The 26632-nt window shown below is 37.9% G+C and overlaps 1 protein-coding gene across 1 annotated transcript in view; it reads right to left on the bottom strand.

Annotated features, from left to right (window-relative positions):
* SPOCK3 (SPARC (osteonectin), cwcv and kazal like domains proteoglycan 3) overlaps positions 1 to 26632 on the bottom strand; it is a 233268-nt gene that overhangs the window by 53687 nt on the left and 152949 nt on the right. The window contains exon 6 of the mRNA XM_076336559.1: positions 17103 to 17217. Coding sequence (XP_076192674.1) covers positions 17103 to 17217 — 115 coding nt within the window. The remainder of the gene's footprint in view (positions 1 to 17102; positions 17218 to 26632) is intronic.

The following is a 26632-nucleotide window of genomic DNA, read 5'->3' as shown; positions in this document are numbered from 1 at the left end:
TAATGGTCTGGACTATATTTAAGCTTCCAGCTTCATAATCCATAAAAGCTGGTTGGCAGAGAGCAAAAGAAGATAAGGAATATATCCTAAAAAAAGCATGCTCCCATGACTATCTAAAACAGTAATAGACTTTGTTGTGCTACACAGACTAAACTTTCCTAAGAACTTGGATGTTTTGGGGACTCTAGGCTGAAATTGTTCATGAATTGTTTAACGACCTAGGTTAAAATTAATGATTATCAAACATAAAACTAAACAGTATTAATTATCTTCTTTCATCATAATGGCTTGTCTAGCTCTCTTAAAATTGCAGCAGCACACACAAAACCACAGGATGATGGTTACTGAAGGTAACGTTTTTGCCTCCTTTAAAGACATATTTACCATGAGATTTTAGTGTTTTTTTTCCCCTACTAAAAAACAAGGGGAAAGGAAATAAAGAAATCAGCCAGCCTAAACGTGATGGGATGGCTCCTATGACTGGAGTGTTGGGATGGAGGGATACAGGCTCTTTAGGAAGGACAGGCAGGGGAGATGAGGAGGGGGTGTCGCCCTTTATGTCAATGACCAGCTGGAGTGCATGGAGCTCTGCCTGGGGATGGATGAGGAGCCGACTGAGAGCTTGTGGGTCAGGATTAAAGGGAAGGCAGGGACAGGTGACATTACAGTGGGGGTCTGCTACAGGCCACCTGACCAGGAAGACCGAGTGGATGAGGCCCTCTATAGACAGACAGGAGCAGCCTCACGCTCACAAGCCCTGGTCCTCATGGGGGACTTCAACCACCCCGACACCTGTTGGAGGGACAACAGGGCAGGGCATAAGCAAGCTGGGAGGTTCCTGGAATGCGTTGATGATAACTTCCTTCTCCAAGTGGTAGAGGAGCCAACGAGGAGAGGTGCTATGCTGGACCTTGTTCTCACCAACAAGGAGGGGCTGGTGGGGAACGTGAAGCTCAAGGGCAACCTGGGCTGCAGTGACCACAAAATGGTGGAGTTCAAGATCCTTAGGGCACCGAGGAGGGTGCACAGCAAGCTCACTACCCTGGCCTTCAGGAGAGCGGACTTTGGCCTCTTCAGGGATCTGCTTGGCAGAGTGCCAGGGGACAAAGGCCTGGAGGGAAGAGGGGCCCAAGAAAGCTGGGCAATATTCAAGGATCACCTCCTCCAAGCTCAGGAGCGATGCATCCCAACAAAGAGGAAGTCAGGCAAAAAATGCCAGGAGGCCTGCATGGATGAACAAGGAGCTCCTGGACAAACTCAAACACAAAAAGGAAGCCTACAGAGGGTGGAAGCAAGGACAGGTACCCTGGGAGGAATGCAGAGAAATGGTCTGAGCAGCCAGGGATCAGGTTAGGAAAGCTAAAGCCCTGATAGAATTAAATCTGGCCAGGGACATCAAGGGCAACAAGAAAAGCTTCTATAGGTACATCGGTGATAAAGGGAAGACTAGGGAAAATGTGGGCCCTCTCCAGAAGGAAACTGGAGACGTAGTTACCTGGGATATGGAGAAGGCGGAGGTACTCAATGACTTTTTTGCCTCGGTCTTCACCAGCAAGTGCTCAAGCAACACTGCCCAAGTTGCAGAAGGCAAAGGCAGGGACTGGGAGAATGAAAAACTAACCACTGTAGGAGAAGATCAGGTTCAAGACCATCTAAGGAGCCTGAAGGTGCACAAGTCCATGGGACCTGATGAGATCCATCTGCAGGTCCTGAGGGAACTGGCAGATGAAGTTGCTAAGCCACTATCCATCATATTTGAGAAGTTGTGGCAGTCCAGTGAAGTTCCCACTGACTGGAAAAGGGGAAACATAATCCCCATTTTTAAAAGGGGAAAAAAGGAAGACCCGGGGAACTACAGGCCAGTCAGTCTCACCTCTGTGCCCGGCAAAATCATGGATCAGATCCTCCTGGAAACTATGCTAAGGCACATGGAAAATAAGGAGGTGATTGGTGACAGCCAACATGGCTTCACTAAGGGCAGATCGTGCCTGACAAATTTGGCGGCCTTCTACGACGGGGTTACAGCATTGGTGGATAAGGGAAGAGCAACTGATGTCATCTACCTGGACTTGTGCAAAGCATTTGACACTGTCTAGCATGATATCCTTGTCTCTAAATTGGAGAGACATGGATTTGATGGATGGACCACTCAGTGGATAAGTAATTGGTTGGACGGTCACACTCAAAGAGTTGCAGTCAACAGCTCAATATCCAAGTGGAGACCAGTGACGAGTCGCATTCCTCAGGGGCCAGTATTGGGACCGGCGCTGTTTATCATCTTTGTTGGTGACATAGACAGTGGGATCGAGTGCACCCTCAGCAAGTTTGCAGATGACACCAAGCTGTGTGGTACGGTCAACACGCTGGAGGGAAGGGATGCCATCCAGAGGGACCCTGACAGGCTTGAGAGGTGGGCCCGTGTGAACCTCATGAGGTTTAACAAGGCCAAGTGCAAGGTCCTGCACCTGGGTCGGGGCAACCCCCAGTATCAATCCAGGCTGGGGGATGAAGGGATTGAGAGCAGCCCTGCCAAGAAGGACTTCGGGGTGTTGGTTGATGAGAAGCTCAAGATGAGCCAGCAATATGCACTCGCAGCCCAGAACACCAATCATATCCTGGGCTGCATAAAAAGAAGCGTGACCAGCAGGTCAAGGGACGTGATTCTCCCCCTCTACTCTGCCCTGGTGAGACCCCACCTGGAGTACTATGTTCAGCTCTGGGGCCCCCAACATAAGAAGGACATGGGCCTGTTGGAGCGGGTCCAGCGGAGGGCCACGAAGATGATCAGAGGGATGGAGCACCTCTCCTGTGAGGACAGGCTGAGAGAGTTAGGGCTGTTCAGCCTGGAGAAGAGAAGGCTCCGGGGAGACCTTATAGCAGCCTTCCAGTACCTGAAGGGGGCCCACAAGAAAGTAGGAGAGGGACTTTTTACAAGGGCGTGTAGTGATAGGACAAGGGGTAATGGCTTTACACTGAAAAAGGGTAGATTTTGATTAGATATAAGGAAGAAATTCTTTACTATGAAGGTGGCGAGGCACTGGAACAGGTTGCCCAGAGAAGTTGTGGATGCCCCATCCGTGGAAGCGTTCAAGGCCAGGTTGAATGGGACTTTGAGCAACCTGATCTAGTGGAAGGTATCCCTGCCCATGGCAGGGGGGTTGGAACTAGATGATCTTTAAGGTCCTTTCCAACCCAACCCATTCTATGATTCTATGATAATCAAAACTTTCATAATAAATCAATGTGAAGCAATCTCCTATGGAGAAGTGTTTTCCTTTGTGAAAAGTATATGAATACTTCATAGTAGTAAGAAAACCACTCTGAATGACTAATTACTCATCTTGTATATATTGAGTCTTTACCTAAAAAGAACCTGAGTGTCTAAATGGCCCTGAGTGTCTGAATAGTCCCATAGAAAAAAAGGATTACAAAAAAGGCAATGCATCCTAAGTCTTAAGTGTATTGTCCATCCCATGTGTGTAAGTTCACGCTCACATACTGATTTGAGTGAACCAACTAGTTTTGCTTGAGACAAAGTTTGGGGAGTTCACTCCGAAATTGTTCCCTACGCACAGGCCACTGAGCAATCCCAGCTGTGCTCATGTCCTCAAACATGCACACCCATTTTCAAAGCCTGAACTGGCACAGGATATACATGCCCTTGGTTTCCTGTGGTAAAAATACTCACACAGTGAGCAGAGATGCAGCACTCCTATTATTTTAGACACTTAGAAATTAAAAACTGTATTATTCAAATACTTTTAACACAGGGCCAGATCTGCCAGTTAAATGTCCATTTGCTGGTAATAGAAGAAACATAAGAAGAACTTCTCAAAGTGCAGCCCACCACATCAGGCTAGAACTGCTTTCCACAGCCTTGACACCTAGGAATTTTCCATTTAAATGCAAATTTGGGGATGTGATATACCTGGATTTAACAAAGCTGTGTAGATTTGAGTATTCAAGGCTGCCAAAAGCAGCCATAAGAAGTGGAAGGACTTAGAAATAACAAAACAGCCCAAAGGAAAAGCAAGGAAGAAGAGGTTCTGGAGAAGACTGCTGTTGCAAAGAGGGTTGGAACTGTGAGCAAAGAGCTGTTTCCAGCAATAGGTATGTAATATTCCAGCTTTCCCTTTAGTGTTAGCTCTCTGTAATATTGACAACAAGCACTTAGCTAATAATCCTTTCTAAGGATTTTACTTAATCCTGGCAGTAATAAAATGTTCTTTTTCACAGCATTCTTGAATATGTTCTACAGTGTTATGGGCATTATTTTTCATAAACACAGCATAAACAGTTTCCTGCATTCTAGCCTTTTTTTATATAAACTGTGCTATTACAGGAGGGACAGTCTCCCCTTAATCCTTCATTTCTTCCTTCTAACAGCCAAGTTTCAATGGAATTTTAATTTGCTCTGCAATTATGACTTCATTTCAGAGACTTAAAAAAATATAAATCACTGTACAAACACATGCTATTGTCTTTTTTTTTTTTTTTTTTTTTTTACACTATCAGCTCCACCCTGATTCCAATTCATAGTACACTTTTTACCAGAATGTCTCTGCCTCATTGCTCTACTTGCATTTGTGGTATCACTTCTTTTCTGCAAGACATACTTTTCTATCCCTTGTTCCCAAATATTTTAATCCCTGTAAGAACAGAAAGCAACGCAAAAATTTCTTTTTAGCCAAAAGATCATCTATTAATGACTAAACAATTCTAGTTATCTTTTTTGAACTATAAAGTTTTTTAAAACAAAATGAATACACCCTCTTCAATGCAAGAGAAGTTTGAAATGACAGGATAAACTCATGCATTTGAAACAAAAATGACGAATGGAGTCACCTCTACAGCCTAACAATAGGTTACATAGTTACATCTCCATTTCCCCAGTCCTTCAAACACAAGCCATAGGCCCTTAGCATTTCTCACACATTTTACCATTTAGTCTCAGCCATCTGACTAAACTGTGGGGTCTTCAAAGCTTCCCATCTGCCAAGTTCAGGTCTGCTTTTCCACATCACACATGGACAAGACCTGGCAAGCAGCCTATACCCCTCATTTCCAACCTTTCCCCAGGTTCCAGGGGAAGGAAGCCTGGGTACGTGGTGTGCTCTGGCTAAGCCCCAGACTAGATGACAAGGGGATCAGGGGACTGTGGGCATGCAGGTCAGATACACCTTCTCATTCCAAACACATTCTCTGTCATTCTACACCACATTAGATTGCTACTAATCACACTACATTAGATTACTACTAATTATGATGGAGAAGTCTCTTTTTAGAAAGTCTTAACATGGAGTTTGATTAATGATAGAAGATACTGCTGACAATTTTACTTGGCTTAGTGTCACTCAAGCAAAAAAAATAAATTCTGTTTAAGAATCTAAAAAAGATTCATGCAGAAAATTTGTCTTAACGTTGAAGGAATAAATAAAATTTGCTCCATTAAGTTTCTGTTATTTCACAAATACAGTAATGAATATTAAATAAGTGTCTTTTACAAATACAATACTACAGTATTATTGTGCTAGCAAATTCCCTTTCTATCATATCACAGATACGGAAATCATTTACAGATACAAATGAATTCTTGCTAAGATTATTATTCTGCTATGTTAGAATAAACCTAACATTTGTAAAATATAAAGATACTAAAGCAATAAAATCTGATTAAACAATAGCACTTCCTATTAAAGATCAAGTAAAAAATGGTCTATAATTCACCTTATATACAAGAAAGAAAAAAAGACATTCTTAATGAATTAGCCTGACCGAATTTCAAAGCATAAAAATCTACAATGCATCAATTTTCACTTTACCTTCAAACAGCTTCTATTTATATATAATGTACACTTACAGCTCAACATTACTGTAAATGTATATAATGAATTAAACAAAGTGAAAAACAATATTTTACCTTGCATGCCTGGACAAATATAGATGTAAGATGAACAGCTTTGAGATTTAAAAGTGAATACTATGTATTATAGTATAAAAAGCAATAAAAGCAAAATGGATGTTTACTGCTAAGTCAATACCCTCTAAAGAACTAAAATGGACACAGAATAATACATTTTAGTTTTGCAGTGTCTTTAAAATCACAGAAGGTTTCAGAAAAATTAGTAGAGTTCAGAAACATTAGTAGGGTAAGAAAGCTTGCCTATAGATAATGTCTTTTCCGCTAACAGGGAAACTGAGGCACAGTGTTAGATCCTATTTACATTTAAATCAATGGCAAGATTCACACTGATGCCAGTAGTAAAAGCAAGAACAGAAATACTAGCCCAGATCTGATTTTTGTAGTCAGCCCACAGTGACATCAATCTCAAACAGTACATGCCAAAACAGATGAGACAAATTCCTGGTTCTGAGTGCTTCCACTGATAGTTGTGCACTTGTATTTCAGGTTTCATATAAAGACTATATTGAGAAAAATCAGCAAAATTTTCTAATGAAAATGAAGCAACTAAAAAATCATAGAGGTTTTCATTTAATGTTGCATTCTAGAATCACAGAATTGCAGTAGCAATTACGTAGGAAAATATTTTATTGAATCATAAACATAAGGCTAAGAAAAACAGTAGACTAGAAAGCTGACAATTACCTAATGCAAATTTAACTCACATGTGTAAAGTGTTGCTAATGTCTATACTCCCAAACTACTGAGACCGCCTCCTTCCATTTACTGTGCATATTCTTCAGAGAAAGTTAACAACTGAAAGTAGTTTCTCCATGATGAAAACCAGCATGCTTCTCTTTGTACTTCTTTTTATAGGCAAGTCACTTATTTTCTGTAACAAGCATGGCAGTATAAAATTAGATGCTATAATTAGATCTTTTGGAAAATATTTTAAAAACATACTAACATATTTGTAAATAACCCCCAAAGAGCAGTATAACATAACAGTCATTTTCTTTGGTGGATTATTTTTGTCTTATTTGAAGTTTGAAAGTTAAATTTTATCCTTGACCACACAGCATGAACTTCTTCATCTTATAGATGGGAATTTTGCTCATTGTCTCATATAAATGGCTTCTCCTGGCTACTCCCTAACTGATCATTGATAATATCAGGCCTAATTGGTCTAGTATATGTTGTTTTGGATACAGATTTTATCCTATTGATGTCCTGGAGTCAACCTTGCAAAAAAGAAAAAGGGAATTACAAAATAGTACTATCTGTCCTCGAAAGGTAGTAATAGAAAGTAGAGATTAAGGAGTTAACACAAATGTTATTTTTGGCCCTAAATCTCTTTATTTGTGAAGTCTGGAAACCATTCAGTGTTCTCTTTGAGTGCAAACAAAACAAAAGCTCTTTTTTGGCATCTATACCTGTACTATATGAAGAGTGGCTGAGGTCATGTATTGAGAAGATGCTGCTATGTAAACAAAATAAGAGGATTTGGGAGAGTGCTGTTTTGCTATTTGTTTAAAAAGGGCCCCTATATTTGTTTTTCAAGCACTGATGCACACAGAACGAAACAGAATGCAGAGTGTCTTTAATCCTACTGTTACTTATCCTCATCTCTTCATATCAATTAACAATTCAGCAGTATTCAGTATAAAATAGGATGCAGCTGAGAGAGCAGCTATGTTCTGTGATTAAAGTCTTTCAGATATGCTAACTGAAAATACTTTCAGCATGCAATGTTGCCTTTTCACTTCCTTCTGGCAAAAGCTTAGACTCAAAGAGTATGACATTTATAACAGCTTCCTATGTTACCTATATAGTCCTCCTCAGATGATCAGATAAAGAGAAGCCCTTTTTTTTCATGAATGTAAGTCTACCTCTGTTATTTTGGTGAAAATATCAAGTGAGTTCTTACTACAGGATTTATTAGAAATTAACTCAAAAATTGTTGAGAGCAAATTCTTCTATTTCAATAGCTAATGAAAATGGATATTTAATATTTTACCCACAATGTTATAGCTTTTTCCATCTAAACTGCAGGACCTTCAGGTGATTCTGAGCTCTTGGGTATGACTGCATGTCCCCAGCTACATCTTGACTCTACGTCAGGGCAGAATCCCAGCCTTGTTTCCATGAACAAGATATCCAAAGACATAATCCAGGAGGATGCTGTAACCACACATCAGCCAAATCTTTGAAATAGACTGTTTGGGAGACCAGGATCCTGGGCATATCATGGCACACATTTATCACACTGTTAGTGTAGCTCAACAGGGATGTAAAACATAGGCACTCTGTCAAGCTTTTTGGATTTAAGGATAATTAAACTTTCCCAATGTATGTACTCTAGAGTAGAACAAATTCAAGCCAACTGACAATGGACTGCTTTTCTTAGATACCTTTGGAAGTTCTTTGACCACAGTTATAGTTGTCAGCCATACACTCATCTGCTGCCCTGGCATTCAAAACATGTTTAGTGAGGATCTTCCTGTAAATGCAGAAATGTCACGTATGTCTTCGTGGAGCATATTCCTTTAGACTGACATACCCAGTGGGATTTTGTCACCTACATTGCCAAATGTGTCATATTAGGGTGCTGTGACAATGAAAAGAGATATACCCCAGGTATTTGGTCCAGGCAAGAAAAAAACCCAACCAAAACAGTTCAGCAACACCCTATTGTGTCTTGAACATTTTGTTATTAATATCTTACACATTTTTTTAAATTATTATTTAGTTGTTAAGTCTGTATAACAAATAAAGGACAAACAGAAGGAAATATCTGCAATGATGCAATGAGTGCAGTATCATTTAAGGCAGAGTGAATAATCTCTTTTCTTCTCAGTTTCTGAATGGAAGTGAAACAATGTTTTTTCAGGGACTGATATAATCCTTCCTCTGCATCATTCTGCAGCTTTTGAGAGATGTTAAATGCTACAGCTGATCCCATAGAAGGCTGTTGTCTGGGACCTCCCTTTTCATTTTCTGGAAGGTGGGGCATAAAACTCCTCAGTCCACCAACCTCTACTTTCCTAAGAAATACTTACCGATCTAATATCATAAATTTTCCATATCTCGACTAGTAATATAAGTACAATGCTAGTAAAAAAGAAATCCAAGGAAATATTAAGGCTGGAAACAAGGTAAATTTCATACAGAAGGAGATTATAAATGAATACAAAACCTGGCTGATGACAGTCCTACCTGGACTCCTCAACCAGTATCCAATATAAACCAGAACTGCTCTTTCAGTCAGTTAGAAAAGGTAAGGTCTTATACTGCAAAAAAATATATATAAGCCTCATATATACTACATTAAATGATATAGAAGAAGTAAACAGTTAAAATTGTATGTCCTTATTTCCAAGACGTATATTCCACAGACTGCCTTATTTCTTTATGTAGAAAAACCAGACAACATGGGCCTTGACCTATACCATGAGAATTAAATGACGGTACAAAATTACTTTCACTTGTCCATCTTTTATGTCTTGAACTAATATTTTTTGCTTATTAAAAACTCTAAGGATTTTTCTGTTGGGATTCATTCCTCCTTCTGAATTAACAAAACCTCTTAATAAACCTGGCCTTCTAGACCCTGCAAGGTACAAACTAAGAAGCACATGTACTTTGCAAACTAAAGCAAATAAATTTTTAATGCTTGCCAGGCCTAAACATGAAAACATACAAACAAGTGAAGACATTTCATCCATTTAATGAAAAAATAAATTGCTTGGTAATTATGTAATATATTGATTTTCCCTCTTTTTCTTATTTTCCTTCTAAGCAATTACAGCTTGAGCCATGCACATCAAAAATCAAATTCTGACTTTATTTGGTGAGGCACATTACTCAAGTGTTCACACCTAGTAAGCTTTTAATTAAGCTTACTGGTATATAACTTTCTCCCTAGTAGATCCTAAAGGATATTCAGGATTATTTTTCCACCTTTGTATAAGAAGCTACTTATTAAACTGTTGTAGAAATTAACAGAAGACTACAGTTAGTAGGAGAGGTTAATATGGTGTAAGACTACACAGTGCGTCAGACACATTTTCAGAGTAATTTCGTTATAATTAGAACGGCCAAAGTCACTGAACAAAGTTGAACTATCACCAAAGTAGAAAAGTTTGTGTAACTTTTACAATAGCTTTTTTCTTTGACTGCCTTTTTCATTCATGCTGAAAGAGAGAAAAGAAAAACAGAACTTTCCATAAAACATCTAGAGGTTTTTGTTAAAAACATATTGCTAAGCATATCTTTATTCATTAAAGGTTTTCATCACAGCTTTTGAATTACATCACATATAATGCAAGGAATGAAGCAATATTTGCTATCTCCTGAATGAGGACCATTTCAATATATACTCAAAAAATATAAAATGTAACAGGTTTCAAGTCAATATGTCATGTTCAGTAAATGGATTGTAATCACTTATTTGAGAATATGAGTCATATCTCTCTGCTATAGAGATACATTTTACATTTTGTTAAAAATTCAAAATAACAAAAGCAACACTAAATAAACTAAAAAGCAAGACAATGCTTCTGGGATCATGCCAAGGTATCACTAAGTTTGTTAGGCAATTGCAACGGTCATTAATGATGTTCATTAACATTGGAAGAAGCTCATGCACCTGAGAAAAGTATTTTGTATATATTAACCTGCAAAATAAAACATTATTGCGAAGCAGAAAGTTGAGTTGTGACTACAGTTCGTTCAACTTTTTGTTCTTGCTGTTTTCCACCCATTATTAACTATTAAGATTACAAAATGAAATATCTCTTTTTTCTACCAGGATAGTAAAATTCCTGTACCAAAGCCTTGAAATCAGTTAAGAACTTGAAAGAACTCTCCCACAACCCCACTCTTTCAATCAGATTTTAAAACTTAAATTTTTATTTTCTTTGAGGAATGTTGGCAATATGTAGTTATGTTACAAAAATTTGTCCATTCGAGTGTCTATTCATAGGTTTCAAATCAAATCAGTACAAATCAAACATGAATCAGTACTGGACTAGAAAACTGGAAATTAAACTGAAATAAAATTTACTGTTACTTAAATATTGACTGGGAAAAAACACAGCTGGAAAAAAGAATAAGTTAAAATTAGGAAAAAGTACCAAATGACAGAAGAGCACTCAATAAAATTATTTTTGTTCTAAACCCCACATTTCTTTAAGGAAACAAATTACATTAAGTAACACGAAAATCTGTTAATGAGACAAGAAACCATTCCGATAGAAAAGCCTTATCTCCTTCACCTCTACTTCTCTATTATTAAGTCACCTAATTTTTCCCAAAGAAATTCTGCAGTTAATATTTTAATCTCAAGTTGGCTGAAAGGAAACATGATTTAAATAAAGTCAAAATAGCCAACTGCCAAAAGCTTTGTAATACACTTTAAATTACTGAAAGAGTAGATGTAGGTGGGTGAATTGTACATTACTAAATAAATGTAACAAAACTTCAAATAAATGTGCTACTGCAGTAGGTGAAAAAATAGTTTAAAATGTGAACACTAACAGGTAGCAGGTAAGTCCGTGTGTGTGTCTGTGAATGTCTAAAACTGAACTTCTGAACCCTCAAGCATAAGGCTGCTACTTGCTAGCTGCAATTGGTATGGACTGGTGTAAATTTTGATAAAACAGAAGCAGCATTTCCCAAATCTTCCATTAAATAAAGAGACATGGGACAGAACTAACAATTAGGAGGCTGATCAAGCATTGTGCCTCTGCACGTAAAATATTTAGATTGGGAAAATGGGGGCGGGGATGGTATTGGGGGTGGGTGGCAGGGACCAAAAGGATGGGTCCTAAAAGAAGAATGGCTTCCCAGAAAGAAGAAGGGGTCCCTGAAAGAAGACAGTGAAGATTCTGGCTGGTGGAAAGATGCTGGAAGTGAGGAGAGATCCTGGAGATCAGAGAGATGCACTGAGATGAATGCTGGGGGACTCCCAGGGATCATGGCCAGTAACACCTGAGATATATAACTGCATGCAGCTGCACAGCAGAAACCAACATGAACTTCTGCCTGACTGCCCCAGGTCAGCAGTGACCTCCCTGCTTGGAAGGCAAGCTGAGATCTAGTGAAGGTAGTGCTGGGTGGGAGGATGAGAGTGACTGTGTGAGACGAAACCAAGTAGGGTAAAAGCTCTAATCTCTTCAGTTCTTAAACAAATCCCAGTATCCAGATGTGCTACAGGTTCTCATTTACTCTGTCTTGCCCGTGACAGTTACAGAATAGGCTAAACTTCATTGCAGATGGTAGGTCTACAAGTTCCTCTTCATTTTAGATAGCTGAATATGGAAGCTAGGCATGCTTCATAACCAAAAGAGAAGCAGAAAAAGTATTAATCTGGTGCTTGTTTTCTGGGCAGTTGGGGATGGGTGTGAGGATGGGTGATCTGAATTGCCAGAAGATAAAGCAGATGAGGTGTGCAGAGGTAACGGTGTTAAAGGTTAACAGGACTTTGTACATCCTTAAAAATGAGTCCACCTTCTGCATTGGGTGAGGAATTGGTTAGATGGTCGCATCCAGAGGGTAGTGGTCAATGGCTCAATGTATAGATGGAGACTGATGACAAGTGGCATCCCACAGGGGTCCGTATTAGGACTGGTACTGTTTAATATCTTCATCAATGACATAGACAGTGGGATCGACTGCACCCTCAGCATGTTTGCAGATGACACCAAGCTGAGTGGTGTGGTCGACACGCCAGAGGGACGGGATGCCATCCAGAGGGACCTGGACAAGCTCGAGAAGTGGGCCCGTGTGAACCTCATGAGGTTTAACAAGGCCAAGTACAAGGTCCTGCACCTGGGTCGGGGCAACCCCCAGTATCAATCCAGGCTGGGGGATGAAGGGATTGAGAGCAGCCCTGCCGAGAAGGACTTGGGGGTACTGGTGGATGAAAAGCTGGACACGAGCCAGCAATGTGCGCTCACAGCCCAGAAGGCCAATCGTATCCTGGGCTGCATCAAAAGAAGCGTGGCCAGCAGGTCGAGGGAGGGGATTCTGCCCCTCTACTCTGCTCTGGTCAGACCCCACCTGGAGTCCTGTGTCCAGCTCTGGAGCCCTCAGCATAGGAAAGACACGGGCCTGTTGGAGCGGGTCCAGAAGAGGACCACAAAAATGATCAGGGGGATGGAACACCTCTCCTACAAGGAAAGGCTGAGGGAGTTGGGGTTGTTCAGCCTAGAGAAGAGAAGGCTTCGGGGAGACCTTATTGCAGCCTATCAGTACTTAAAGAAGGCTTATAAAAAAGATGGCGGCAGACTTTTTAGCAGGGCCTGTTGCGACAGGACAAGGGGAAATGGCTTTAAACTAAAGCAGGGTAGATATAAGCTAGATATAAGGAAGAAATTTTTTACACTGAGGGTGGTGAAACACGGGCACAGGTTGCCCAGAGAGGTGGTGGATGCCCCATCCCTGGAAACATTCAAGGTCAGGCTGGACGGGGCTCTGAGCAATCTGCTCTAGTTGCAGATGTCCCTGCCCACGGCAGGGGGGTTGGACTAGATGACCTTTAAAAGTCCCTTCCAACCCAAACTATTCTGTGATTTACCCTATTGACTGGTCTCATCTTCTTATCCCAGTGACACAGTTGGTAAGCCTACACTTTGCATCATGCATTTTTGTTCTTATCCATCAGACTGAAGAGCAAGACTAGCAAAAACACTGTGACAGGCAAGGGACAGGGCTCAGTATGTCTCAGAGCAAAAGGATCGTAATTACTATTTGGAGCAAAAAATGGTGCCCAGACACTGCCAAGGGGACAGAAGTCTCCCAGCCTTGTAAAATGTGCAGTGCCACAGAAGCCTGCCTAGTTTCTGGTACCACATAACCACTGGAACAAAGATTCTGAAGAGCTTAGGAAAATAAAGACCTACAGATTCCAGCTCAGTGAAATCCCTACATTCACAAATGTGCAAGCCAGTATGACCTGCATGCCCAAAACCCTGGCACATATTTGAAAAGGAGATTAGGGCAAAAATAGGAGAAGGCAATGGCTACGCTTGGAAAATAAGATAGGGTCCTGTAAGTGCTTCCCCACTAGACTCTTAACACCTCTGTCACTAGCGGTGGTGCCTCCCATTCATTCTGGTTTACCTTTCTTTCTCATTCTGCTTCTGCACAACTCCCCAAGCCATCCCTCTCTTCCATACTGCCCATCTTCATTTATTTCTAACTTTGTGTGATCCTTCCCTCTAACACTGCCTCAAGTGCTCTTCAAATTTTCCCACACTTTTATGGCAGTACACTAGGTTTGTTTTTCTTTTCTTTCTCTTTTTAAAAATTACTGGCACACCTGCTGTAGTTTATAGTTTATATGATACACATTGCTTTCTCTAAACTAAAACCAAAACAAAAATATGACAAATAAAGATCTTTCTTTTATTGTGTCCTTTTTTGCTTGTTTCTTTTGTTTTGTTACCAACTTGTACATCTAGTTCTAGATCAAGTTCTTAGACCTTTCATTTTTGGATTCAAGCTAACAGCCCCTGCACATAGGTCAGGTTCAATGTTACCGAATGTATCAGTAAAATGAGCCAGCTTTCACAAAAACCAGGATGTCCGCACCTGACTCACGCATTGAGCAGAGAGCTAGATTAGATGAACTTCGGAGTTCATTTCCAACTAAAAGTTTCCTATGATTTTACAATTAGGTTCACACACGTTTTGAGAGGCAAATCTGTTTTTCTGAATACTGGTTTAATTTTGCTTCGCAAAGGAGTATGAAACTCCACACTGAGACTATTTGGAGAAAGTTCATAGACATACTTTGCTCTCTAGGTACACCAAAAAATCAGCAGAATTTTCCAGTCTGAAAAAATGAAAAATTGTCTTAGATAGGGGATGTATTTTAGGAAACCCTCACTTAAGTTATCCCTGAAACTGGAACACTAATCTTACTTTGCCTCTTTGGCTTCGTCAAATTTCTAAGCAGCTGACATATTCATATATATCTTAGAACACTTAATGGAGTTCAATTTAAAGAAAATAATTGTATTCTTACAACAAAAGTTCTTGTAACAAAGTTATAACAAATTTTGTATTCTGTTACAATAACGGCTAAAATTTCAGTAATGATACTCAGCTCACTTTCATATTTCTCATGTCTCCTGGCCTTTGGCCTTGTAAAGAAATGACATTCAAATTTCAATGTTGCAGCAAAATGTAGCGGCTGGAAAAGCCCTGTATTTTGCTTGCCCTGACAATCTGTCAGGACAGGATTAGTGTTAATTCCCATACTCATAGAGGATCTTTTTTCCTTCTCTTTTACATAACTAAGCACAAGTAATCTTGATCCCTTGGCAGTAAAAAATCTTCAAGAAGAGTTCATTCCTAGGAGTTCATTCTTAATTAAAAACAATTCCATTTTGTTGAAGCCAACAAAATTTATCTATGGATTGCTTTCAATATTTAAGTACAGGAGTACCAGAAATAGAATGTGCTTGCAAGAACACACACAAAGATAAAAATAACTGCATCAGGTGAAACAGCTTCCAGCAGAGAAAATGCTGATTTTATTTTGGTATAAACTGAGGGCAATGACACCATATTCAAAAACTAACACTGGAGAATGGTAGGCCTACTACCCACAGAGAGATGCTTCACGGCTGATTATCTTAATTTCACTTCATGCCCACTGTTAAACAAATATCCCCACGTCTATGCTGGAGATGCAGAAATTGTTGCTAGTAAAAACTGCAACCGCATTAATGCTATACTATATGTCTTATCAAAGGGGCTACATTAACCGTCTCAGACTGGGTCTTCTAGTGTTTTTCATTTGGGCTGGCAATGTGAGCAGATGACAGATTTATCTATTTATTTACAGTTACTACATGAATTTGTAAATTAATGCTTTAAAAAACCCTCAAGGCTGTATCGTTTTGCAGAGGGGTTATAGCACAGAGAATATTTAATTACACATATTCAATTAATGTTTAATTACACAATCAATGATATTGCCGAAGACCAAACCAGTGACCTAAAGGGGTGTTTCAGAGCAGTTTTTTAATTGACTTGTATGCCTGCACACAACTTGTTTGCAGTGGTCACCTCTATTCATTGTTAAAAGAACATTCATTCATTTTTTAAACTAGGAAAAAAAATAGTTTTGGCAGTAGCTACAGCTTGTCACAGAAATAATAAGATTCCCTTGCACAATAAATTTGGAATAGTGGATCAAAGCATAATGAAATACCAACATTAACATAAGCCCGGAATGTAATGCTGGTTTCTTTTATCTTTATAAGGTTGCTACAGGAAAAAAAAAATCTTCAAAAACTAATTCTGGTGTGTTTCCAATGAGGATACAGGATATTTGTGCATAAAGATTTTTGCTTACTCATCAAAAGTGTGACTATACAGAAAGAACTAAAAAATACATCTAACAGAGATCAGTCTAAAGAAATACAAAAATGCAGACCTCCAGTCATGCTGTTCTTAGCAAATTCAGGTCCATGGTGGCCTAAAACCTCATGCTATGATGGCTCTCTATTCAGGAGCACCAAAGATGGCATCCCGTTTTGTTTAACAAAAATCTTCCAAAGTCACCTGGGAGTCAATGAAATACAAATACACTTTGTACAAATACAAATTTTTTTCTCCAGTTGCACCAGTGGCTAAGAAGCAGTGCAAAGCAACTGCATTTTCCAGCAGCCTGATCTCACGCATGGTCCAAAAGGAAGCTGATTTATTCCTATCAAACACTTTTCAAACAAAGAACTCGCTTTTATATGACAGCCTTTCCTAATAGTTCCTTAGTTTAAGTGCAACTGCTTGCTCCTATGAGCAGTAACAAGGACTTTTAAGTTTCCTTTTTTTTTTTCCCCTATCACACTTCAGTTTCTTGAATTTTCAATTGAAAACACTCAGGAGCAAGGAATGAATTCTTCTTTGTCTTAAGTACAGCCATAAGCATCTGAAGGAGTATTAAAGAGTAAAAAAAAGAACAACAATAACTCATACTAAAATAGCTGCATTTGAAAAATGTAGTGGTATTTTACTGTAGGCACAATTTCAAAAGCCACAGCAAAGAAAACAACCTTGAATAAAAGAAAGCTGGTTTTATTCAAGAATAATCAGTGTTTGTGATCACTGTACTCTTCTGTGAGCAAAATCTTATTTCCTTCTAGAAAGAGCTGTTAAAAATATTACACAAATTACCATCACTCACCTCTCCTATCATTTCTGCCTGCATTTGTGGATTTGTCAGAAGGGCAAGGGCAACGTCCTTCGCATTTCACTGAGATTTGTTTTCCTGAGACACAGGCTTGATAGTCTAATTTGCACTGTAAGGAGAGAGAATGACTGTCATCAATATAAACATCTTTTATATTAAAAAATATAGCTCTTTAAGTATTTTGAAGTGATCTTTCATGAAGTGCTTAAATCTTTGCAGACATAGGTGCTAGGAAAAATTTTCTGCAGTATATGCTAACTTTGTACTAAGAATTAGATTAGATACAGGTACAAAGTTTTTGTTATCTAACCTGGCTACAGTTTCAGGCTCAATTCAAGCATGAATGCACTTGCGGTGTTAGACTGATTTGAATATGCATACTAAACAGAATTAGACTGCATTGGTTTTATTTGTATTATAAGAGCAAATAAACAAGGCAACAATATTCATTATTGATAGTAAGTGATTAACAGTGAATTATTATAGCATTTATCATTTAATTTCTACCTTTAACAGGACAGTATCCTAGTAAAAAGAAATAACAAATAAAATGGAAATCTGTGCCTGATGCAATTCTGCACAGTGACAGTCTTTTCTGATATAGAAACAGATTAATTTGTGTGGTTCTGATCTGTATACTTATAGCTCCAATTCAGAAACCATATAAAAATTAACTAAATCTAACCAGGAAATGAAATTGTTGTTTCAAGCATATAAAAATAACATAGTTAAAGACCACATACATAGAAAATAACATTATTGTAAACACTGTCATTCTTACTGAAAAGCCGAACTTTTATTCCAAAAGAAAAGTTCTCGACATACAAATCTTTCTGCAGGATGTTTTACCAATGTAATATCAAGAAAAACACAAACCAAAACAAAGGGGAAAAAAAATTAAGTAACTACAAAGAGCTTTTTCAGAAAAGGAAAGGAAAGGAGGAAGATGGTTATGCAGAACACTTCATCCTTGAACAAAGGATGGAAGATGTCTCATTAGTCAGGTAAGGGATATATAACTTAAAAGTGAAGGAGTCAGAAAACCAATTCAAGTAACAAATAAAAATATGAAGTGTTTTCTATGCATCGCAACACTTCAGAAGAACAATCTCACCAGAATTTGTGCCTTATATTCCCTGACTCATCTTCTGTTTGGGTATCAGTTTAATGCAATTCCATTAGACAATTATCAGGATTTCTGGCAAACCCTAAAGTTGAAGTTTCTCTCTCTCTCTCCTGAAAATGAGTAAGGGGTGGGAGCACTGCAGCTATGTAAGAATAAAAGAGCCTCCTGAAAGACTGCACTTGAGGTTTCCACTAGCATGCAGATACAAGCACCGTGAATTTACAGGACTTTATCAACCTTTCATGCAGTCAAACTTCTAACCCTGTCACACTGTCATGCAGTTCTCCACCTAGCATATTTAGCTGAATTTAAAACATGTTTCTGTTGAAAACAGATATCTTCCCTTTTTTAAGATCTGAGAATTTTTATTGCTCAATCTTAGTAGCTTAAGGAGTCAAACCTACAAATACCTGTGCTTTAGGCTTTGATTACCCTGTTGGTGACTGAACTTAATGAGAACACCATTTAAAATTGGACATATAAATGCATTTCAGGTTTGTTTTACTGAGAATCAGAATATGAAGAGTGCAAAACAAAGGAATACTTTTTTTTTTCCCTAAAGATTTCTTTAATACTTTTCTTGAGAGATTATTTTTTACAGACTCCAGTGCTTCTATTTTATTTCACTCAAATGTTGCTGAAGAAGCTAGTAAATACTTCAAAGTTGCTCCAGCTAACATAATAGGTATGAGTTGTGAGTTTATTCCTTTTGATTTATTTTTCTTTAAAGCTGTCTACTCAGTTCTATTTGCAAATAACATTGCCCTTTTAAATGTTAAGAAAAACTTAATGCCCGACACCTGCCACAGGCACTGATACCTGAGTTAGAGAGTGCAAGGTCAGCACATAACACTTCCAAATCAGTATTCCCTTTCACAGGTATGCTAGAATTTTACACTCACTGAACCCATTTTATGGACAGGCAGGCAGCAGAGATAGATGCCTTGTCTCCAGAAACAAAGCAAAATCATGGTGCTTGCATAAGTCAGAAATGAATCAATAGGCTGTTCTGACAATTTTGTATCAGCAGCTAATGACACCAGGAATATAACTCTGGTTCAAACCTCTTGTCATTCTTCCCCCAAATGCCCTGGGATATTGCAAAGGCAGCTCAGCTAAACAAAGGCGGGTCAGACTTCCCTCAACATTAGTCTCAAACTGGTAGAAGAGCAAGGAACATACCTGAAAAACTCCACAGAAAAAGAAATCTGTGGCATACAGAATATGAGGACACGATGAGAAGTAGTGGTACAAAGGAGAAGTAGTGTTGGGAACAGTGACGAAATCATTTGTTTTGTGGCGAAAATATCTGAATAGTCTAAACAGCAGAAAAATACATGAACTATTATGTTATGTATAGCAATAAAATAATTCCGATGCATTTGGCTTTATTAGTGACTTTTCTATATGGGGAAAATATGTCATGAAATTTTCAAATAACTCATCTGTTGGATTTCGTAATATTCCTTATTTATATTGGTTTTATAAACTGTTAACTGCTTGTGCTACTTTCATCACAATCCCTTATATGCATGAAAAAATACCATTTTACTTCTGAATATATCTAGTTTTTTATCTTCTGATCTTTATTCCCCTTTCCTATTAGCATATCAGTTTTCTACACAGGAGTTTCACCATGTCTCATTTGTATATTTGATTCTAAGGATGCTTCAACTGTTTGAATTTTCACACATTTTGTTTCAAGACAGAAGAATAGGTGTTTCTGACTTCAGAGCAATATGCTGCACAGTGCTTAAAAAAAAAAAATCACTTCAATACAAAGAATATGTACCATGTCAGGGTCTCTTGGCAATATATTTCAGAATGAAAAATTCCTCATTTCTGTACTGTCAAGTTTCCCATAGAAAAATGCAATTTGTTTACTCATATTCTGCCTGTTTGAAAACCTGTTCAGTCTTAAATGGACCCAACGTTCTTCAACATTTGCCCAAAGTAGTTGTTTAGTGAACTAGAGACAAGCAATTAAAATCTGTGGGAAGAAAATCAAAGAATATGTCATCTTTAGACATGACTCATGCAGCTTTACTGTTATTATGGTAAAGACTAGAATAGTTATATTTCTGGAACAACTACTACAGCGTATGTTATTTTGATATACATGAGCTCTGCTCTTAGAACTACTGTTATAGAGTTGGAAAGACTAAATGACAGTAATATATTTCATTAAGCTCTACCACCTTCCATTGTAAAGTAGCTACCTGTCAAAGGCTCCAGAACAGATCTCTGTATATTGTACATATAAAGAGCCTAGTTTTGCCCCAAAATGGAAAAAATCCACCTACTTTTCCATGGCAAAATAATGAAAAAAATGAAAATACAAGGAAAAAAAATATTATTTTTGTATGCATTTGATTGGCATGAATACAAGGACAGGATACACTTTACTTACTACATTAAGTTCCAAACAATTGCAATTTCCCTTGTATTTGTAAACCAAGTTCCAGGTAAATATCATACATTTCCATATATACGTGTTTACCTGTAGAAAAATCCCCAAAGCATCCTTCTGTGACCCAATGACCTAATTTTTCAAGTGTGAATGACAATATGCATGTCATGAATATATGGGGACGACACTGATAAAACCTGTGACTTGGGAAAACTTTTTGATGACTTCAAATACACAGGAAACCTCTACAGAAAGGAGTAATATGTCAGCACGAGTGTCACGCATACAGAGGTAAAATCTCTATGTTGAGCAAAAAAGAATATTCAGAGAATATTTATACAGTCTAGAAGTTCTCAAATTAGTTGAATTTGATACTTACATCCTTAAACATTTGAAGAACTGGCTGAGCAAACTTACAGCCATTGAGAAATTGTGAAGGACATAAGATGTACTATTAGACTGGAAATGAATGAAAGATGAAAGAAATGAATGAATGAAAGAAAAATAAGGAAGGAAAAGACGATCTCAGAAATTATAGGAAAAAAAACCTTTTAAGTTTGATTTCTGGACACCTAGAAGAAGAAAGGAGATGGACCGTGCTATAGGGTTTTATCAGGCAAATCATAATAGATCTCGTTTCATTCTATGGAAGAACTTCTAGGAAACAGATATATTAGATTGCAAATACCCTGATTTTACCAAGGCTTGTCATGCTCTTTTACATTGCAGCCTTGTAAGCCATACTGGGAAGTATGCTATTTGTGTGCTTATATTGCAAGATGAGTACAAAACTAGTTGAAAGTGATCCTCAGAGAGTGGCAATCAATGGCTCACCCTTAAAATGGAAGGCTACACTGAGTGGACTTTTGCAAGGGCAAGTCACAACCCTGGAACTATTCTGCCTTTTCATTAATGGCTTGGAAGATGAAATAAAAGGTATCTTATTAAACATGGAAGAGCCTGGAATAACCGTAGAAGACAGGAATATAATAAAAATACTCACGTTACTGAAATAGGCTAAAAATATAATGTAATTCAATACGGAAAACTGCTATGTTCTACTCTTAGGTGGACATAATAATAACATTGAAAATACAAGCTATGGAACAACTGGCTAGACATCCATTCCAAAGGAAAAATAAAAATCTAGTGATCATTATGAACAATTGAATGGTATTTAAAAACATAACCATACTAGGATATATAAACAGGACTGCAACCTACAAAACATGTAAAATAATTCCACACAGCTCTGGCAGCGCATAAAATAGAGCACCCTGTCCAGCTTTGTGACAAGGTTTCAAACAAAACAGGAGTTAATTGGAAAAAGTCCCAAAAAAGAGTAACAGGAATGACCAGAGGCCTAGAAAATAGAGTCACCAAGAAAGAGGCTCAAGGTGTGGGGATGTTCAGTCTTGAGAAAAGAGGATTCACATAACAGCTGTCAAATAGGTAAAAGGCATCTGAAAGATATCTGAAAAGAATACCAAGACGAATGTTACAAGAAATAATTGGCTTAAATTGCTGCAGAAAAGTTTCAGAGTAGATACTAGGAAGACTTTCTAATAATAAGGGTAGTGAAGTATTAAAATAAATTGTTGGAGAAGTTGATTGAATCTTAGTCATTGTCTTTACAACCAGGATGAGATAAGTCTGTCAGGAATGACACCTGTGTAGTTTATCTTGCTTTGAGAAAATGAGTGGACCAGATGGCATCAAGCTTATTCAGTGAGGAAGTACAGGATAGAACTGATCTAGGAATGAACCAGTGTCAAGAGACTATTGCTTGCATAAATCTTGTTCATTTGCTGGAGAGATTGAAAGAAGCGTAATGAATGAACTAGGGAGACTGCATGAAAGAAAAGGAAAACAATGCTTATGCTGGTCCACTGATCTTAGATAACTTACTTCAGCAAAATTCTGTTTCGTACTGAGTGTATTTGTGCTCTTCTGAGCTCATGAAAACCTCAGATCTGATTTCGGAACATGCTAAATATTTTTAGATAAACTAAACCAAAACTTAATTGAATATATAAATGCTTTGCAATGTGAAACATGAAAAAACCAATCCTTTAATTGGACATCCAAATCTCATGAATAATTTTTTTGTTTCCATCTATCTGCAGAACCATCTTCCACCTGTAAAACGACATTCTCATATCACACAGAGGGACTGTGTGTGAGACAGTGTAAATTAGTTACTATTTGCAGACTTCTCAAAATCTACAGGAATAAAGACATACTAAAGCAGATGAGAAACTTAGTTTAACTGTGTGGCTACTGTATAATAAAAGACATAAGACTGTACTGAACAGTGCAGAGAAAACAAATTACTGATTAGATACAAGAGAGGTATGTCCATTCTGTATGTTAAATGAGTGAAGCGTCCTGTGGAAGAAAAGGCAACAGAATTAAGTTAAGATTGCATTATATGTCTACCCAAAAAGAAAGACAAACAGTGCTTGTGCAACATTAACTTTGACATTTCCCAGCATTTTGTCAATTGGCTTTTTCTCACAGACTTAATTCTGTCCCTTTTTGAGAATGCTACTACCTCAGTGGCAAGGTAACGTTTTTCCACAGTAGTACTGTCTTGCCAGGAGTATCTAGTGGCTTTTAAGCAAACTAACTAAAGCTAAGTAATGAGGATACATGCGATTTCTCTGGCAAGTAAGGAACAGAAGTTCATGCACTAAGTGTCTTCAGGTGCAGTCTGCAGATACTCTCTCCCATTCCTCCTTTCCTTCACCTTATACATACTGGACAGCTGGAGGCAGATCTGGTACACCCCTACAGTATACAAGTCAGCAGATGTTATCTGCCAGGGCATTCACCTGGATCTCCAATGCCTACTGCGTCCATTATGTGCTCCAAGCCACAGCAACACTGCTATTAGCCCTTGATATGGAAAGATTGAAGTTAGGTCAGATACGTCAACACACCCTTTTCTACCATATAAACGTAACTTCACAGTATCAGATGAAGTGTGAATTGAACGTGAATTAAAGTCTTCTAGAAATTTTCATGTGCTGAGGTATATGACACTTAGAGAAATGCTTTCTAGAACACCATCACATTTAATGCTGAGCATTTAGTAAATTACTTTTTAGACAACCAATAACTAATACTTATGCAACTGTAAAAAATGTTTCATCTTTGAAAGGTAACTGTCACCTTTAGTTGTACCTTATCTGAACAATGAGAGCTCTGTAGAGGTCCATGATTTTTTTTGTGCATTTAAAATCAAACAGGGCATACTATCTAATTCTAAGAAAAAATACACTGATGAAGAATTAAATTCAGATTGACCTGATAATTATTAGTTCATATGCTACAAATACTTCATTTGAATATATACATCCATATAGGAAAAAAGTTAATAGGGTTTTTTTCTTACTATTACAAATTGTGGTCACGGATAATGATTCCAACACTAGCCAGTGAGACAGAAGAGAATAAGAGGCCCTACTGCTGACTCCTCAGCTCTTCCACCCCCTTGTTCACTCAGCTCTAATCAAACCTTCCACTGTACAGGAAAGGAGAATAAGTGATCTAGTGCAGGTAAAACTGGGGATATCAGTAGGCATTGGAGAATTCCAAAATCTTACCACTATAGACAAGTGTACAAGTGGTGTACAAGTTGTACACCACAGCCTTCTGCACTGCTACCTACCAACTGAACGTTCATAGGCCAAGCAGAGAAACCTAGTTGTTACAGTACAAACAAATAGAATGGCTGAGAGAAAATAATTTGGAATATCCTCTCAAATTTACATGTTCCTACCAAAAAAGCTCACAGTTCTTCCTTCTCTGCCTGTTTTCTAGATGACCAGCAATGGGTGGTTAGGAGATTTTTCTATGATGCAATCAACAGGATCTCTGAGAAAAGAGCTCTTTGCTAGAGTCCCACAAAGATAGATGCTGAAAAAGAGAATGGAGTGTTAAATATTTCTTCCAGTATCACCATGTGTCTTACTGGTAGAAATCTCTCCTGTAGAACTCCACATTCATGCATCAATACAGATCTCGGTTTTCTCCCCATTTTTAGAACCTGGTACCTCTGACAGTTGAACAGATAACCTCTGATTACCAGTACTCAGTACTGTGTGCTTTCAACTTCATTTCATGCTATTTTGCTTATCCACATTCCCCATTTTCTCACTTTATCCCCATTTCACAAAGCTTACATACATTCCCCTGCTCAAAATTTTGCTTTTACTATATTTTGTGCAAATTGCTATGTGAAATTATGGCCTCAGATTTGAGTCTCCTAAAGTAAAATATGTAAGAAACTACAATTTGCTTTACTGGGTTGGTGATTCCTGTCACCAGTCATGGGGGCGGCGTGGGGAGAGTGAGTATTGATCAGGTTATGTTCCAGGTCCAGTTCAACACGGAGCATTACTTGATATGGAACATGGAAAAGAGGTAAAGGACCGCTTGACACAAGGGGCCAGTTCCAGGCAATGGCTGGTACTGCTTCTTTGTGCAGCGGTGTCACTTTAGGTTGGCTTAAAATGGAGGTGAAAACATGGCCAGAGTTAGTGACGTTAATGTGGTAAACCTAATTTTGAAATTATTATGCCATTTTACAGTTCTTTACAAAAAGCAGCCAAGAAGGCACAAGCAGTTGCAATGTAGAATTTTTAACTAAAACCAGCTAGACGTAATGCCAAGATACCACATTTTCAACTAATTCAAGCTTTAGAAAATAAAAATTAATGTGCAACTTTATCTATGAAGTGTCATCCAGATCTATGGATGCCTTTTTGTCCTGTCAGCAACCTGTTAATCATGTGTATTACCTACCCAAACAATAGGAATTTGGGTAAAAAGCTTTTCAGCAAACAAGTATTACTATTTAAAATGAAAATAACATTTAAAAAATACTAACCTTAAAGACACGCAACCAGCATTTTGACCAGAGAACAAAAGGAACGTGCCTATTGAACCACGACCCTGAGCAAAGAAAATCTTTTGTGGTTGAAAGAGAACTGATGATACATTGTTTATAAAGCTATGAACTAGAGAAAGCAATTTACATGACAAAATGAAAATCTGTATGCACAGTTCCCTTACTGTTCACCTCTACAGCTCTTGCCTGTCTTCTTCAGCACTCTGCAGTGCAAAGGCATAAAAAGAAAAGCCTGAAATCAGGTCAACTAGCTATTGAATCTTTTTCGGACACCCTAGAAAACATATTAAGTCACAGAAACATGCAGAAAGATGACTACTGGGATTATTTAAATTAGGCACCAACCTGTCTTTGCTTTAACACTTAGAGGCTTTTAGAGACACATGCTGCTTAGGAGCTTCTGAAAATGCTTCTAAGGACCTATCTGCTTTTTAGATCAGCCATCTGAATTTTTAGGCACCAACTCGGTTTGGTAAATATATACCTCACCATCTTATTCCATACATTTTGCAAACAGGTAAACTAATATTTTATACCATCAAATGAGAACATAAAGCATAATTAATGCTAAATGACAAAACCCTATGATATCCCTACTTGAAACATACTATTTCCAGTAAATTAAAAAGTATTAATAATAATGCTACTAGTCATTTTTTGTGTAAAATAACGTAATATATTACCTCATATCCAAATTAATATTTCAATATTCCTTGAAGACAATAAATTCTGTAAAAAACAAGATATTTCAAATATAAAAAATATAAAAATAATATTTAGTGTTTTAAAAAAAACTTATTAACAAAAGGGGTAAAAATATATAACCATATTACTCCTACCTATATTATTCCTTCTGATCTTGTCTATTCCAAAATCATAAACACTGATGCAATTTGAAAATACACTAACAGCTCAATGTAAGCATGCTTAATATAAATTATTTCTCTTTCTGACATATACAGGCCTATACTTAAGTCTATACATTCTGGCTCTTATTCAGAGCTCTCGCTCATATAGTCCAAATTTCAGCACTTCATCAGGCTCCTTGTTTCGAACTTCTTCATAATTTTCAG

The sequence above is a fragment of the Aptenodytes patagonicus genome, chromosome 4, assembly GCF_965638725.1.
Source record: "Aptenodytes patagonicus chromosome 4, bAptPat1.pri.cur, whole genome shotgun sequence".
NCBI lineage: Eukaryota > Metazoa > Chordata > Aves > Sphenisciformes > Spheniscidae > Aptenodytes > Aptenodytes patagonicus.
Note: the sequence above shows the minus strand (reverse complement) of the source record. Positions and strands in the feature narration are given on the sequence as shown.